This window comes from Megalobrama amblycephala, linkage group LG7, assembly GCF_018812025.1.
Source record: "Megalobrama amblycephala isolate DHTTF-2021 linkage group LG7, ASM1881202v1, whole genome shotgun sequence".
Classification (NCBI taxonomy): domain Eukaryota; kingdom Metazoa; phylum Chordata; class Actinopteri; order Cypriniformes; family Xenocyprididae; genus Megalobrama; species Megalobrama amblycephala.
In genome coordinates, this window is record NC_063050.1 from 32664583 (window position 1) to 32682000 (window position 17418).

Genomic DNA, 17418 nt, shown 5'->3' on the forward strand with positions numbered 1-17418 from the left:
AATTTTTTTTTAGGTTTTATGCACAGTTGGCACACAGACAGCTCTCATTTTGTGTGAGGAATAAGATGGGAAAAGGGAAGCATTTAAGAAAAAGAAATATAGGTATAAAAAAAAAGGAAAAGAGAACAGGGCAGCAAGCAGAGGAGAATGCTCAGACTCAGCAGTAGAAAAAAGAGGAACTGGAAGTGAAATGCTGGCGCACATGTTAGCTCTCTACTTACATCATGTACGTTACTTTATAACATCACTTAATCCTTTTAGTTATGGTGCTTAACTAATTAGTTACTAGAAAAAGTCGACAAACAAATCTGATTACTCTCATTAAATAGTCTGAAATTCTGTAGAATAAACCTATAGAATTTTTTTAGAATCGTATTAACATATTGCTACGCAATTTTCTTATATCTTTTAATAAATTAGTAGACCTAATGAACAACTAAACCTGCAAGTCTCTAAGAAATCTACCTGCAGTGTGCCTTCACTCATCCAGTACTCTCCATCACAGTGCACAAATCCACTATATAGTCTCACATCAGCTTAATCAGTAATAAAAAGAGCACAATGAAATATCAGGTCCATCTCATAAAAAGATCTCTCTGACCTGACAACACTCTCGATCATCTTTCAGGTTCATTCATATCTGCACGGCCAAATGTTTTTGTGCTTTAAGTTCTTTGGTTGTTTTTAACTGCTGGTACTCTTCATCAACTTTTGTCTCTCTCTGTTTCCCGCTCTGTCTCGCTCCCTTTGTCTATCTCGTTAATTCGCTCTTTCTTTCTTTCGTTGATTTCGATTTGTCCTCGCATGAGCTACATTCATTAGCTGCTGCTTGCTGACATCTGCTGATCATTTTGATGGTTGTGAGGATGTTGGCACCATTTGCTGGTGTTTCCGCTCTTGCTGTCTGACCTGTTGTACGATCTCTCTGATCTTGCGCTGCGCCGTCTGCAAACAAACACACCGTAGCCAGAGGTGACTGGAGTGCACATGCAAATACATCATTTACATCAGCTAATATTTTAAGAACCTGAATGAAAAAGACACAAATTATATATATATATATATATATATATATAGCAACCATGTCTCTACCTAGCAACCTATAAAATCAATTGTCTAAAAGAGGAAAGTCAAAAGTACCAAGTACCAGTACTTTGGTAACAATGAATTTATGAATCTTACTTTATTGCATATCTCAAGAATAATAATTATGTCATGCTGACGATGCTTTGCAATTATCTAGAACCAGCCAATAGTTGTTCTCCGGTGCTAGATGAAGCTCTACAACCAACATTTGTTGTAAAGAAAGTTAATTTCCACCACACTTTATAGACTTAATCTTACATTGATCATTGCACATACATAAAGCACATAAAATATGTGACCCTGGAACCCCAAAACCAGTCATAAGGGTCTTTTTTTTTTTTTTTTAATTGAGATTTATACATCATCTGAAAGCTTAAATAAGCTTTTCATTGATGTATGGGTTGTTAGGATAGGACAATATTTGGCTGAGATACAACTATTTGAAAATCTGGAATCTGGGGGTGCAAAAACATCAAAATATTGAGAAAATCGTCTTTAAAGTTGTCCAAATGAAGTCCTTAGAAATGCATATCTACTCACAAAAATACATTTTTGACGTATTTACGAGAGGAAATTAACAATATATCTTCATGGAACATGATCTTTACTTAATATCCCAATTATTTTTGACATAAAAGAAAAATCAATCATTTTTGACCTATACAATGTGTTGTTGGCTATTGCTACAAATATACCCGTGCGACTTATGACTGGTTTTGTGGTCCAGGGTCACATATGGTAAAATGAAGCTCAACTGTGTTTGCTTGATGCAGAAGATCAAACCATATTGGTTTTCGCGCATCAAGCAATCATTTTTGAACTTCTGTGTATACCATATTTGATGTGCTCTATGTATGTGCGTTGATCAATGTTTATACGTGAATAAGAGCAAAAATGTCTCTTTTAGAAGACTTGTATTAAACAGCTTGATTCGTATAAATTACTTGTGATGTCTGTGAACTTTTTGAAGCTTAAAATCTGGGCTGTGTGGTCATTTATGGATGTAAAAAATTATGAAATATGAAAGATATATGAAAATTTGTCACATTTTCAGTTTGTTTATTGCTTGTGTTTAATCAGCTCCTGTGTTCCTTTGTTCAATTTCCCACCACTCCTTTGTTTCTATAGTCAAGGTCATTTTGAGTTTGTTTGTTTCAGCTGTGTTTGATTAATTAGCTCATTTCAGTGTATTATTCAGGCTGCGCCCTTGCCTGCACTCTTCGTCACTGTTGTGTTAGATGTGTTTGCAACTATCTCTCTGCCTGTCTTTTTGAGTTATAATTAAACTTTTGAGATTTTGGAGCCTGATTCATCTGTCTTTATCGGTCTGCCTGTATACACCATATGAGGTAAAACTTTAGTTTAGGGTCCAATTGTCACTATTAACTAGTTGTTTATTAGCTTGCATATTACTAGGATTTTTGGCTGTTTATTAGTAATATTACACATATTAATGCCTTATTCTGCATTACCATATTCTACATCCCTTAATCCTACCCAATACCTAAACTTAACCATACCTTACTAAATATTAATAAGCAGTAATTAGGAGTTTATTGAGGCAAAAGTCATAGTTAATAGTTAGTTAATTGTGAGAATTGGACCCTAAACTATAGTGTGACCAAATAAGCATATAAAAGTCAAATGGGTTTGGAACGACATGAGGGTGAGTAAACAATGACATATTTTTCACTTTTGGGCCTGGAGTAATCTCAAAAACATACCTGACTGGCAAAGAAATGTCCAATTATCTTAACAAACACTTCGTCATTCTCATCTGGTGTCTGGTCCCGTGGTACAATGACCTCAGCACTGGTGAGATTCTGTAGCTCATTGACCTGTGGGTGGTAAGAGGTCAGAGGTTAGACACATAGACCCCATTTAGACCTGATATTAACACTGAAATCACAAATGAACAGTGCTAAATATTTACTAGGTTTAAATAAAGATGGGCAATGATGTTATCCAACAACCAATTACTGAGGTTTACTAATTACTTAAAGGATTAGTTCACTTTCAAATGAAAATTAGCCAAAGCTTTACTCACACTCAAGCCATCCTAGGTGTATATGACTTTCTTCTTTCTGATGAACATAATCAGAGATATATTAAAGGTCCTGTTTTTCGTGGTTTTTTGAAGCTTTGATTGTGTTTATAGTGTGCAATATAACATGTGTTCATGTTTCGTGTGTAAAAAACCACAGTATTTTTCACATAATTTACTTATCTGTATACCGCTGTTTCCACTGTCATAAAAACGGGCTGATGACTTCCTTGTTCTATGAAGTCCCTCCTTCAGAAATACGTAACGAGTTCTGATTGTGCCAGCGGTTCCTGTGTTGTGATTCGACAGCAGTTTAGTGCATCTTGCCCGGAAAGGTCACGCCTCTTACCATAACGTGGAGATGCACGCGCTCAGTGTTATTGTAAACATGTCTTTAATTTTACCCTATCAATTTGAGCCGGAATCAGACCCGGTGATTGGACTGCGGGATGAAAATAACAGCGTTTCGACGACATGGCGACAAACACACTCTACAAACGCAACTCTTGTGTATTCCTGTGGGCGGAGGTTAGTCAAAAAACTGTTTTAGTGACGTCATTAAAGAAGGAAGTAGAGGGATGTAGTCCAAACTGGCCGTTCGATGTAGGCGACTTCTGTTAAATAAGATATCTCGCTTGGCATTGAACTTTGAGCTTTAAAATTTTACAGATTTTATTTATACTCTAACAACAACATTACACACTAACTAAAGTTTGAAACATGGGATCACGAAGAACGGGACCTTTAATAAATATCCTGACGCATCCGAGCTTTATAATGGCAGTAAGTGATACCAACGAGTATGAAGCTGAAGAAAGTGCTTCTATCCACATCCATCCATCATAAACATACTCCACATGGCTACCAACGAACTGTTACTTGCTTGAAAAAACTCTACTTGAATGCCGGAAACGAGGACGTTTTGTGTCTAGATTCTATTCTGAGTTACAGACGATAACGGTAGACAAACTGAAACATTTACGAACAACTTGGAATATGCTGCTTAAAATGTCAATTGACTCTGAGTCGTGGGAGGAAATAGTAAGACTACCTTCTAGAATATCAATCTGTAATAGATACAAAGAAATGCAGTTCAATATTCTACATAATGTTTATATATCACCTTATATATATAGTAAGTATACCCCAGGTGTTTCTCCGAATTGTCCTAAATGTAATTTAGCTAAGGGCACCAGATTTCACTGTCTTTGGGAGTGCAAGAACATTGAGGTATTCTGGCAGGCAGTATGCAGTGAAGTCAGTTTGGTGATAGGACAGACAGCTCCACTCAGCCCGCTCATGTGCCTACTGGGGCTTATACCTGACCCTTTGAGAGCTCACAAAGAGACTGTTCAGTTTCTCCTAATGTTTGCTCGAAAGGCTATAATGGTCAAATGGGTTGGTAGTGATGCCCCCTCTACTCAGATGTGGAAATCTATGATATCTGAAGTTGTAACTCTAGAAAGATTGAGGTATTGTCTCAATGGTAAAGCACACCTGTTCAAAAAATGGGAGAATATTTTAAAGTGTCTAAAGATTAAACGGTCATAAACAAAACTGGATAAAATTTAGATACAATCATATGATGAAATGCTGTATGTAAATTGTCCACATGTTCATAGATATGTTAATTATTTCCTGTGCTGTGTTTTTGTTTTAATATGTTTTTGTTTGTAATAATTGAAATGTTTAATAAAAAGAATAATAATAAAAAAAACATACTCCACATGGCTCCAGGGGGTTAATAAAAGCCTTCTGAATTGAAGCGATGCATTTGTGTAAAGAAAAAAAATATTTAACAAGTCATAAAGTATAAGTATAAAGTATCAAGCTTCCGCCAGACTGCCTTCCGTATTCAACTTAGGAAGAAAGCACAACGACTCACAGTTCCCAGTTCAAAAAGCTTACACTACGTCCTATGCCTTCCCTATTCAACTTACAGATAAAGCTTAACTGACGTGACACCAGTTCGGTTTTTTTCTTAACTTGCATACGGAAGGCGATCTGGCTGAAGCGAGATATTTTACTTCATAACTTGTTAAATATGGATTTTTTTTTTTTTTTTTACACAAAAGCATCGTTTCGCTTCAGAAGGCCTTTATTAAACCCCCAGAGCCGTGTGGAGTACACATTTATGATGGATGGATGTGGATGATTGCAGTTTCTTCAGCTTCATACTCATTGGTATCGCTCACTGCCATTATAAAGCTCTGATACGTCAAGATATTTATTAATATATCTCCGACTGTGTTCATCAGAAAGAAGAAAGTCATATACACCTAGGATGGCTTGAGGGTGAGTAAAACTTGGGCTAATTTTCATTTGAAACTAATCCTTTAAGGAAAGAACCGGACTAAAATGACAATGAGCATACGTGACATTTTTTTATCCGTTTGTGGCAAGATTAAAATTTGGAAATACATTTGAAAGCAAGGTGTGCTGTTTATTTTTACTTTTATCAACAAGAAGTAACATATTCAGTGATGTATGTAGTCCCTCGAAATCTGAACACAAGTGGTGACAGATGTGTTACTACCAGGTGTAAACAGCAATCTGTCTCACTTGACTTGTGATTGTATCACCCAAGACAGATGTTGAAAGCATGCATAAACACAAACAAAGCACACATACCGTTTTTCCACCTTTCCCAATGACTCGTCCGGCAGCGGTTGAAGGTACTTTTATATGTGCCTCCAACTTCACCTCTTCCTTAGCTGTGAAAAAATTCTCCTCTTTCAATTTCCCATATATCCTCCCCTGTGCCTACAGTCACACACACACATACACAGATGAGTAAAGGAGAAATGAGGGATGAATAAAGAGATTGATGTAAAACACCCTGAGCTGGGTCCTGCCTAATGGAACCTGTATCCTGAAGAACAGGAGCATAAATGACTGAATTATGGCTTTTACCTTGAACTGAGCCTCTGGTGGTCCAGTGATGATGACCATCCGCTCAGGCTCATCAGGACTGTCTGGTGCAGCAATCTGCAGTGACACAAAACAGCACTTTCTTTTCCCAAGCTGTCTTGATTTAGGTATTTGAGTATAAAGGACAACTTAAACGGCTACAAATGTCAGTGCTACCTTGATAAAAATACAAAGAAATAACTTTAACTGTTTAAGAGTTTGTAAGGTGATTATCAGAAGCCCATTAAGACAACATATATAGCTAGTCTTTGAAGCAATGTAGATTCAGCCATTAAAGAATGTGTTGAATAATTGCTTTGCGTTCTTGTTTTTCAAATCTGGTGACAATTTACCTGTGTCCTCTCTGTATGATAAATATTAATTATTTTCCTGTCATTTTTCATTATTCTTTTTCTATTCCTATTTGGTAGCCCTGTTCCAGTAGCTGAATTAGCACCAAATACTTGACAGATAAATTTAACCTTGATTTCAAAGCAAAGATTATGGTCTAAAGCAGTTCTCAAATTTTTCAGTCCAAGTACTTAGTTGCCACCAATATTCCCTAATTTTTTTTTTTTTTTTTTTTTTATCAACACTGAGCATGCCCATTTTTCTTAAGCTTACGGACTGAGAAAAGATTTAGTTTTAATCCAATTTAAACACACTAAATATCATTTGGATTTTGGACCAATTTTGAATGTTTTCTTAGACCTGAATAACAAGTCTTTCAACACAATCTGCTCCACTCCATTCTTTCATTCAAGTCTTATGCAAAGCTGGTTAATGTTCACAATGAGAGAGAGAGAGTGAACTGTAGTGGGATCAGTATGTGGCTCAAAGTGTCTTACTTTTATTGAGGCTCCAGCGAAGTGTGCCAGCTCTTTAATGTGCTGCCCTTTCTTTCCAATGAGAGCTCCTACTGCTGGAGTGGGGATGAAGAGATAGACCACTTCCTGTTCAGCAGTCTGAAACACACACACAGCCAGCCTTTACGCCTAGTAGTCAAGTCAAGTTTATTTATATAGCAATTTTTACAATACAAATTGCTTCAAAGCAGTTTCACAGTAGTAAACAGCATTGGCATCACAAAATTGTTAAAACAGGATACAATAATTTCAGTTAAACAACTTCTATTTTAACCAAAAACAGATCTACACAGGATGATGTTCTAGTAATAGCATTGTTCAGGTCAATTCAGTTCCATTATAAATTCCCAATTGCTGTTGTGCTGAGATTGTGGACAATATCATAGCATCTCTGAGCAAAGAAAAAGTATAACTAAAGGATAACTAAATAATAGAATTATTTAGGTGGATAAACAATAATAGAACAACGTCCCACAAACCCTAAGAACCGGTGGCTGGGTCTAAGACATTAGATCTTTTTTAAAATGCATTATAATAAATACATAAAAATTCAAAAAAAAAATATTAATTACATGTCTTTCAAAAATCAGATTTTAGTGAAGGATTACATTTCATCAGTCTAAAAAGTGGGAAATAATCTTTGCATAATTTTCAGTTGTATTTAACAAAGTTATTTAAAAACTGCCTCCCTTTAAAGAGTTTGAATTAAAATTGAATGAAGGAAGAGGAATTCACTGAATAGCAGTTCAAAGAAATTCAGCATTCACAAAGAGTTTCATTAAATCAGCTCAACAAAAAAATAGACAAGAACATATTTTTTTGTTGGAGTTGCCTTTATCAGAAAGTATTTATGAAAGTGGACAAAAAGCAGTGTTTTTTGTCCTAATGCTTTAACCGTAACCAAATTTAACCTTACTGTAAAGTGTTAATAATGAAAGTTAATTTTTAATTACAAACTTTTTCACTTTAAAGGTAATTACTTATCTATAAATTCAAGTGGCATTTCAAACTTTGATTATTAATATCATCGAATGTTTTTGGAAATAAGCCCTACTTTAACATGTTTATGCATAATTCATGCAGAAAAATAAAAAATGTTTTAAAAATTACACTTTTACACAATAATTATAAGAATGTATTTCCATTTCATCATTATGGTTCTGCATCAATTTGTTACTTCAAAGTCAAATTTAGGAACTTAAACGGAATTTAAAAGACATTCTGACACAATGACACAAAACTTTGTCAAAAAATAGTAATCTAGTAATAAAAAGAGTAATAGAAAAAAAGATATACATATAATAACAAGTACTCACTGCTTGCTGAAGAGACAATGCTCCAGAGGAGGGAACCCCATACAGACCCCCCATTACTGAAGAGGGTCCCTGTGGTGGCAAACATACACACAGAATGTGGTCAGATGAATGTAACCCAAAATTTCAAAGCTATTTAAGAGAGAATACACACTTAGATGAAAGACAATTCACCCTTTACACATCACACACTCTTTTATCAAGTTATTCACAGTCAAGTGTCCTGATATAGCACATCCTGATACTCACCAGCAGGGGGCTGTAGTTGGCTGGGGTGGACAGAGATCCACGCAGACCAGAGGTTGGGGGGAGAACAGACAAGCCAGAGGAGAAGATCCCCAGCGCACTCATGTTTAGACCTGACATCATGTTAGTCTGCTGCTGAAACCAATATGGAGAGAGTTGTGAATCTTAAGAGAATAGGTGAGTCTTTATGTAGCGAGTGATATTAATCAATCTTACTCAATTTCAAAGGTTTATGTGATGCATGCAGTTACTGATCAGCAAATTAAAGGAGTTAATGTCTATCCACACTCTGCCTGATAATCACAAAACAAGTTCTGCTTTACTAAGATTAAAGAAAAAGGATTAAAGCCTGACTCCGGCACTGCTAAACCCAAACACTGTGTAAGAACAATTAAGATATGCTTGGTGTTTATCAGTTCATTTAAATCAAGAAAACATATATCAGAAAAAGACACTCAAACACACACACACACAAAAAAAACTAAAACAGGAAAGAATAACACATCGTACCTAAATATGTTAGCTAACTAGTCCATATGAAATAGGAGATTCAAATTCGCAGAGCAATATATTTACTATTATTGTAAAAAATGTTGAGTCAGTCAAGATGAGTCAACTCTACAAGAGACAATCAATCATTCAATTATTAATAATGATTATTAATAATTTAACACAAATCAATATTTCATGTCCATAAATTAATGTATTTGGTAAGTAAAAGCCCTGTAACCTGTAACTCTTGTTGCTCGAGTTTTGAGTGTTACTTGTAAAATTTGAATTAATAGAATTCTCCAAAATCATACGTCACATTCTATTTGTGCATGTCGGTACATCTGTGTCACTAAAACGAAATCCTGTTTCATGTTATTTTAACCTTTTTAAGAATATTTGAACTCTTTGGGAAGTTGTTTGACTACATTCATTCCCAGGGCAAGATGGAAATAAAAGGTAGTTTTTTATAATTACACATTTTTAAATGAAATACAGTACATGGGTTTTTACATTTGACAGCGACTCAACAGACTTTAATAGAGCACAAACTTGCACATAACTGCACAGCTGTCAGTTCAGGTCAGATCAGATTAGAATTAATCAAAATATGCTAAGTAGCAAACTGTACAGTTTGGAGCACATGTTAATTCACATGCATAATTCTTTATATTTGAATAGGGTTGTCAATAGATTAAATTAATTAATGATGATGCAAATGTTGACTAAATATATTGAGAAAAAAAAAAAAAAAACTTAAACTGTGGCTGCTGATGAAAAATCTTCCTGGCCTAAATAAGTGATATTTCAGACATGAGCTTTAATAATAATAATAATAATTAAATTCTTGTTAAAAGTCCCATCTGGATTTGATGTACAGTAGGTAAATATCTTTTTCCATGATTTACTGATAAACAAGTATCTGTTTACAGGATTAGTGTGTTTAGGAAAAGATAACAAAATGAGATAGCAGTAATAACAAACTAGATATAAAACTATATTTTTAAAGTATCAAGTCATTAAATCATTATATAAAACTTTTCACAATCCATGTTGTTTCAAAGCAACTTCATATCTCTAAAAAACAGATACACATACCCAACACATCCACCAACCAATAAACTTTAACCTCTAAAGTTATGATTTACTCACATTAAGTGAAGCCACATCATTGTCATGGGCTTCTCTAAGTTTCTTCATGATCTCCACTTCTGCATTACAGCACTCCTCCACCCCTCCCCTCACCGTGATGGTACGTTCCTGGTTATATATAGTCAGGTCTTGTAATCTGCAGAGAATGAAGGAAATAAGCACTGTCACTTGAAACGAACATTCAATACATATATAATTAAACCTCAATCTCTTAGGTTGAGCTCACTAGGCTACTATGAGACTAGGGGTGTAAATCTTTGGGTAGACAGCAAATCGATTTGATTCTAGATTTATACGTTTTGTAACCGAATCAAGAATTTTTGCTAATTCAGAACAATTCAATTCAATTCACAATGAGATTCGATTTAGATTATTGATTCAATGTATTATTTGTAATTCTAAGTGCATTCAGATAATTATTTAAATGATTACCCTAATGAGTAACTAATGTTTAACTTTATTTTAATAATAAAATAAATTGGTATTTATAGAAATTTATATAAGGCACAATTTAAAAATGCTTTAAAAGTAATGTACAGGCTATGCAACCTTAATATTCCAGATAAATTAAATCAGTGGCTCTCAAAGTGTGTGTGTGTGTGTGTGTGTTGGGTGTGTGTTGTTGGAGGGGGGGGGCTTGGACTATGGCATTGAAGTGCAAAATAGCAGTTTGCTCTCTGCTTTTATAAAGTGGCACCGAATGGCAATTACATTGAATCTTCCTTCTTTAGACCATTGACTTTGCACTGTCTGAACAAGCCCGAAACAGAAGTTCCTTGCCATAAAAAGCACCTCTTCAGCGGACCTCTTCAAGCTGCTATTGTGAATGAGCCACTCCGCTGCCGTGATACAGTGAGAAGATGTACAAGAAGCGGGAATTTTGGGGAAAATGTTAATACAATTACACATGAAAGTGCCATAATACTAACTTTGACAATGTGGTGGTTTAAAATGTTTTTTTTTTCCTGAATTGTAGCGTACTAGCGGTTCTACGGTTTAAATACATTTGTTTAGCTGACCATCGATAGGTTGCAGACGATCGCTACAAAAAAGCTGAGCGTGCTCGTCACTCTTTAGCTTTGCCCACGGCACGCCTCCGGGAGCTCAGCTGTTTTCAGAAAGACTCGGTACAGCTTATCTGTCTTTTATAAATCTGATAAAACTAAAGACTATTCAGATATATGAAGGATGCAATACTACTCTATAGGGACCCAAGATTAACATGAGATTGGCAGAAACTGTGAGTGTTATGTACCCATTAAACTGGTTCAGAGCCTTATATATAATAAAGATTTTATTTATTTCCATGACTTTTCTTTGTCTGAAAATAATACTTTTAAAATTCCCTAGTATTTCCAGGTTTTCCATGACAGTGGGAACCCTGAGATTGTAAACTAATTCAAATAATATTATCTGATACATGCAGTTTCCCTAAGGTCTTATATGCAAATAAAGAAGAGACAAAAAAAAAAAAAATCAGCTATATTCTAAGAGCAGTTTTGGATGAGCAGTTTGACTCAAGACTATTGCACTATTGTAAGAGAGAGCTCCAATAATCTGCACATGTAACTAATTTAATGTATACATATTGAAGCGCTATTTAATCTAATTCTTTCATTTTAGAATTTTAAATCAGTTACTGAATAAAAACAAATGAATTAAGATTCAAAAATCCATGATTCAAGATCAATGCATATGTGTTTGGCAGGATCTGTAATTGATGCATGGAGAAAATGAGTGAATCATCACACCCCAATAAAAGACGTTGTTAGCCGTTTTAATTGATGTACAGCACACTTACGCAGAGATGGTGATCTTGGTCCCTGTATCTTGCTCTATCTTCTTCAGGTTCCTGCCCTCCTTTCCTATGAGTCTCCCAACAAGGCTATTGTGGGCCAAGATCTTCAGAGGAACCTCCTCAACACTGACACAGAGAGAAAGTACACAATATTGTTTTATTTATTTATATTTTGAACTGGTGCAGTTTTTGTACTTAAATTTAAAGGGTTAGTTCACCCAAAAATGAAAACAATGTCATTTATTACTCACCCTCATGTCGTTCTATACCTGTAAGGCCTTCATTCATCTTCAGAACACAAATTAAGATATTTTTGATTAAATCTGATGGCTCAGTGAGGCCTCTATAGACAGCAATGCCATTGAACTTCTCAAGATCCAGAAAGGTAGTTTTCTTGTCGCTTTATAATTTTAAGATTGAACCACTGAACTCACATGAACTGTTTTAAATATGTTTTTAGTACCTTTCTGGATCTTGAGAAGTTCGGTGGCATTGCTGTCTATAGAGGCCTCACTGAGCCATCGGATTTGAGGGTAAGTAATAAATGACATTATTTTCATCTTTGGGTGAACTAACCCTTTAAAACAACATGAGGACATTTTGCTCACATTTAAATATAAACATGGTTTTAAATTATTTGTCTTAAACGAAACAATCCCAAAGTGAATGAAGCATATAAAACTTAAATATGCCCTACAGTCAGATGAAATACTGACATCTTGGTGTCATTAGCCTCTTTCTCCATGAGCTCCAGGATCATCCTGCAGGCTTGTGAACAGCCCTCTTTAGATGAGTGGATAGTGATGGCCTTCTCAGTCGCCCCAGCATTCTCTTTACGATGGATATCTACCCTGAAACAGAAAACAAAGGATGAGCTTTATCACTTTTGAACTACATTGTCACATGCTAATGAAGATGGTTTGAGCAAAATGGATAAAGAGAACAGTTTATAATCTCAGAATGACGGTGCACTATTCATGATTAGAGATGCGCAGCATATGGAAAGCCAATGTATTATTTGCCAATTACTAGAGAAATTAACTTATTTCTAAAGGGGCTATATGTAAGTATAGTTCATTTATTAATCACTTTTCTATTGCCAATGTATGAACAGCTTGTAATGAAACTTTAAAAAACAAGACCTTCCCTGACTAGACTGATTTTTATGCGAATGACTCAGGACGTTTTTGTCGGGAAAAATCAAAAGGATGTGACAGTTAAAGGGTTAGTTCACCCAAAAATGAAAATTATGTCATTAATGACTCACCCTCATGTCGTTCCAAACCCGTAAGACCTCCGTTCATCTTCGGAACACAGTTTAAGATATTTTAGATTTAGTCCGAGAGCTTTCAGTCCCTCCATTGAAAATGTATGTACGGTATAATGTCCAGAAAGGTAATAAAAACATCATCAAAGTAGTCCATGTGACATCAGTGGGTTAGTTAGAAGTTTTTGAAGCATCTAAAATACATTTTGGTCCAAAAATAACAAAAACTATGACTTTATTCAGCATTCAGTCTTCTCTTCTGGGTCTGTTGTATATCCGCTTTCACTCCACAGTGACGCTGCTTCTTCTTCTTCTTCTTTCCTATTTTACGGCGGTTGGCATCCAGCTTATTATCCAGCTTCGTTTACAGCTTGCGTCTCCCTCAGATTGTAAACGAAGCTCGGGCTACAGATAGATAACACGTCATCAGCATCACTGTCCGGAGTGAAAGCGGATATACAACAGACCCGGAAGAGAAGACAATGCTGAATAAAGTTGTAGTTTTTGTTATTTTTGGACCAAAATGTATTTTAGATGCTTCAAAAACAAAAGGGACAGAAAGCTCTCGGACTTAATCTAAAATATCTTAAACTGTGTTCCGAAGATGAACGGAGGTCTTACAGGTTTGGAACGACATGAGGGTGAGTCATTAATGACATAATTTTCTTTTTTGGGTGAACTAACCCTTTAACACAAGCTCCTGACAGACTCTCTTCAGTTCTGTGACACATTAAATTAATTTTTATGTTCAGGATAATGCCGAAAGAGTCAAATACGGCTGTACTTTATAATCAAACTATCATGTCAGTGTAATTTTAATTATCTCTAGGGGTATAAGAAAATATCGATACACATGAATATCGCAATATTATGTTTGCCGATACTGTATCGATTCTCAAAAACACTGTATCAACATTTATTTATTTATGTTAGGGCTGTCAATAGATTATTATTTTTTTTAATCACGATTAATCACGCACCCTTAATCGCTATTAATCACACACTTAGCGTGAAATTAAGCATACACATTTATCTTGTTTAACAAATCCATTTTGCCATCATTTCCTATATCCAGCAAAGTAAACCATCAGATTGAAGTGTGATTTTCACAAAACTGTATTTTTCAGCTTTTTTCAAGGTAAATTTAGATGTCTTTCCAAAAAAGGACACCAAATAACCAAATGATATGATTTTTATTCATACATTTATGTAGGCTACACTAAAGCACCCATAAAACAATCACAGCCAAAAAACGTTTCAGAATTCACAGTGTATAGTATGTGCAACAGCAAAGAGCCTGTTTTAGACAAGTCAAGTTTCGATACTGAAGAGGACCACATTGAGATGCCAAAAAACCTAAACCAACTGCCTTGACCTGCATATATACTAAAGTACACAGCCACATACACAGGACAATTCCAAACATTATCCTGAATGTGTGTGAAAACAACGTGAATGTACTGAAATGTGTCTGTGCATAAATACAATGTGCGATCAGTCACTTTACTATTTTCCCTTAAATTTCACCAAATAGTGATTAGTGATATAAATGCAAATGATACTGTATTGATTAAATAAAGTTATTTGTCAGGTTTTATGCATATGTGTTCTTTAAGACAGTTTTTAAAACAAAAACAAGAAATATCACAATATATCGCCTTTCTTACAGTATCGCAATATATCACAATATATTGTACCCTGTATCGTGATACATATCATATCGCCAGATTCTTGGCAATACACAGCCCTAATTACCTCGAGCACATTCTGTTTTTACAGACATTGCTGTAAAGTTTGTACTTCGGTTGGATATTTCAATAGCAAAGAAGGTAAAATGAGGCACATAATACTAATGTTAACTGATAGTAAAAATAGAGCGTGTGCACTTCTGTTGCATCCTCTTGATTGCTGATCGCTCACTCAGCACACATGCGTCATTTGGTTTAAAACTAAATTGTGTAAGTACGTAAAAACTTTTACGTGATTTATGTATAACAAGTGGTGTTCCCTACATTATTACAAGACGTTTACGGGACCAGGAGTTTACTGTGCGCAAACATCAGAAGTGCGCACCCACAGAACTGACAAATTCACACAAAATTATGTAAAAGTGCTCATCTTTGCGAGAAGTTATGGTGTGATGGTAACACTTTAATAAGGTTCATTAGTTAACATTAGTTAACGACATTAGTTAACATGAACTAATAATGAACTGCACTTAAACAGCATTTATTAATCTTTGTTAATATTAATTTCAACATTTACTAATACATTATTAAAATCTTGTTAACATTAGATAATGCACTGTGAACTAACATGAACAAACAATGAACAAATATATTTTCATTAACTAACGTTAACGAAGATCAGCAAATACAGTAACAAATGTATTGCTCATGGTTAGTTCATGTTTATGGAGGACGAAACCTGCAAAAACAATAAATAAATAAATACGTAAATAAATAAATAAATAAATAAATAAATATATAAATCCACATTTCTTGTCTTAGGACATCAATGTGTCGTCACGAGCTGCAGGGTTTAATTTGGATGTCTATGGAAGTGTTTTCGACTCTTTTTGTTTGTGTTCCCATTCACACGCATTATTTGACTGACAGACGGCAACGGTTGCAGTTAAAATTCATCATTTGTGTTCTACTGAAGAAACAAAGTCACCTTCATCTTGGATGCCCTGGGGGTAAGCAGATAAACATCAAATTTTCATTTTTGGGTGAACTATCCCTTTACAGTTTTTGCCCGTTGCTTGAACTCATTTTGCAAAACTTCGCTCATTGTGCCAAAACTTTACACACAAGTAAACATGACACAACACTGGGAAATATACCATTCACATCTGTGTCAAATTGAAACTCTACTATCAAAACCTAAACTCTGCTATCAAAACCTAACATTCCTTTGTCAAAATGTAACACTGATGACAAAATGACACACACTTGCATCATATGAATACACTTTCAGATCAGCAGCAACACACTAGTCTACTTTATATAAAACACTGCAGTCTTTAATTTTCACTGTTTTTATTCAGTTCATCAGTTAGCATTCTGTGAAGCTCAATGCAACACTTTTTTTCTTTTTTTTTCCCACAAAGGTTTTCACAACAACCAATAATGAAAGTACTGAAAGTTTACAAATGACATCAACTCAATACTGCACATCACAGTACTATACTTTACAGTACAGTAAATGCAGTAACGCAAAAATAATACAAAAATAAAACAAAATACACTACTGTAAAAACAGAAAAACAGGCCAATTGTGCATGGGTGGGATTATAGATCCTGCCGTCTGTTTGGGTCTGGCCACATGATCCACCACCGTTGCTCTAATATCATCTGAAATATTGTTCCGTGCATAGCCTCTTTGACCATGTCCTACTCCTCTCTCTTTGTCTTCCTCTTCCTTTTCCTCTGCCTCCACCTCTTGCTCTCCATGCTTGCAAAGTTCTCAAAATGGCTTAACTGAGGCCTTTTTGTAGCTGGCTGATTGGTGTTCAGTTTTGTAAGTAAATGTTTTGAGGTGTGTGTCAACGTCTTTTCAATTAAACAATGTGTGTTATATTTTGAATAGATGTGTTTTCCCAATGGTACCCTGAGATTTCATTTTTGAACAAAGTGTCTTATGTATGAAGTAGTGTGTAGTATGCAGGACCAAGTGTGTTGCATTAAGGAGTAAGTGTGTTGCAGAATTGCAACAAGAGTGCAAAGCTGCGCTTTTGTTTAAGGTATGGGTACAAAAGCTTCAAGTTGTGTTACTTTAGTCTAAGCATGGGTCTATAGTGTTCAAGCAATGGGAAAAACTGTAATACATTAACTAATGTTTAACTAAAGAGCCTTATTGTAAAGTGTTACCAATGTGATTTATATTCTTTAGGTTTCTCTACCTAATATATTTAAAAATTACAAATGCAGTGAAAATGCAGGTATCGATATCAGTATCGGTGAGTGTTAAAAATAAAAGTATCAGTATTGGCCTCGTTCTGGAAAAAGTGGTATCAGTGCATCCCTAGTGCCTTTATACAGAGTTATACAGTTTGCGCCGCGGCAAAAATGGCTTCCCAGTGATCCAGGTGTGTGTCCATGGTTTGCAGTGTGTGTGTGTGTGTGTGTGTGTGTGTGTGTGTGTGTGTGTGTTCACTACTCATTGCTCCTAATGTGTGTGCACTAACTTGGATAGGTTACATGCAGAGGACAAATTCCTAGTAAGGGTTACCATACTTGGCCTTC

The 17418-nt window shown here is 35.2% G+C and overlaps 1 protein-coding gene across 1 annotated transcript in view; it reads right to left on the reverse strand.

Annotated features, from left to right (window-relative positions):
- The window catches only part of igf2bp2b (insulin-like growth factor 2 mRNA binding protein 2b), a 43883-nt gene continuing 26465 nt past the window's right edge, over positions 1 to 17418 (reverse strand). The window contains 11 exon segments of the mRNA XM_048197111.1: positions 1 to 879; positions 882 to 945; positions 2811 to 2924; positions 5762 to 5893; positions 6044 to 6118; positions 6889 to 7005; positions 8223 to 8291; positions 8469 to 8600; positions 10107 to 10242; positions 11908 to 12030; positions 12621 to 12755. Of these exon segments, the coding sequence (XP_048053068.1) occupies positions 752 to 879; positions 882 to 945; positions 2811 to 2924; positions 5762 to 5893; positions 6044 to 6118; positions 6889 to 7005; positions 8223 to 8291; positions 8469 to 8600; positions 10107 to 10242; positions 11908 to 12030; positions 12621 to 12755 (1225 nt within the window). The 3' untranslated portion in view covers positions 1 to 751.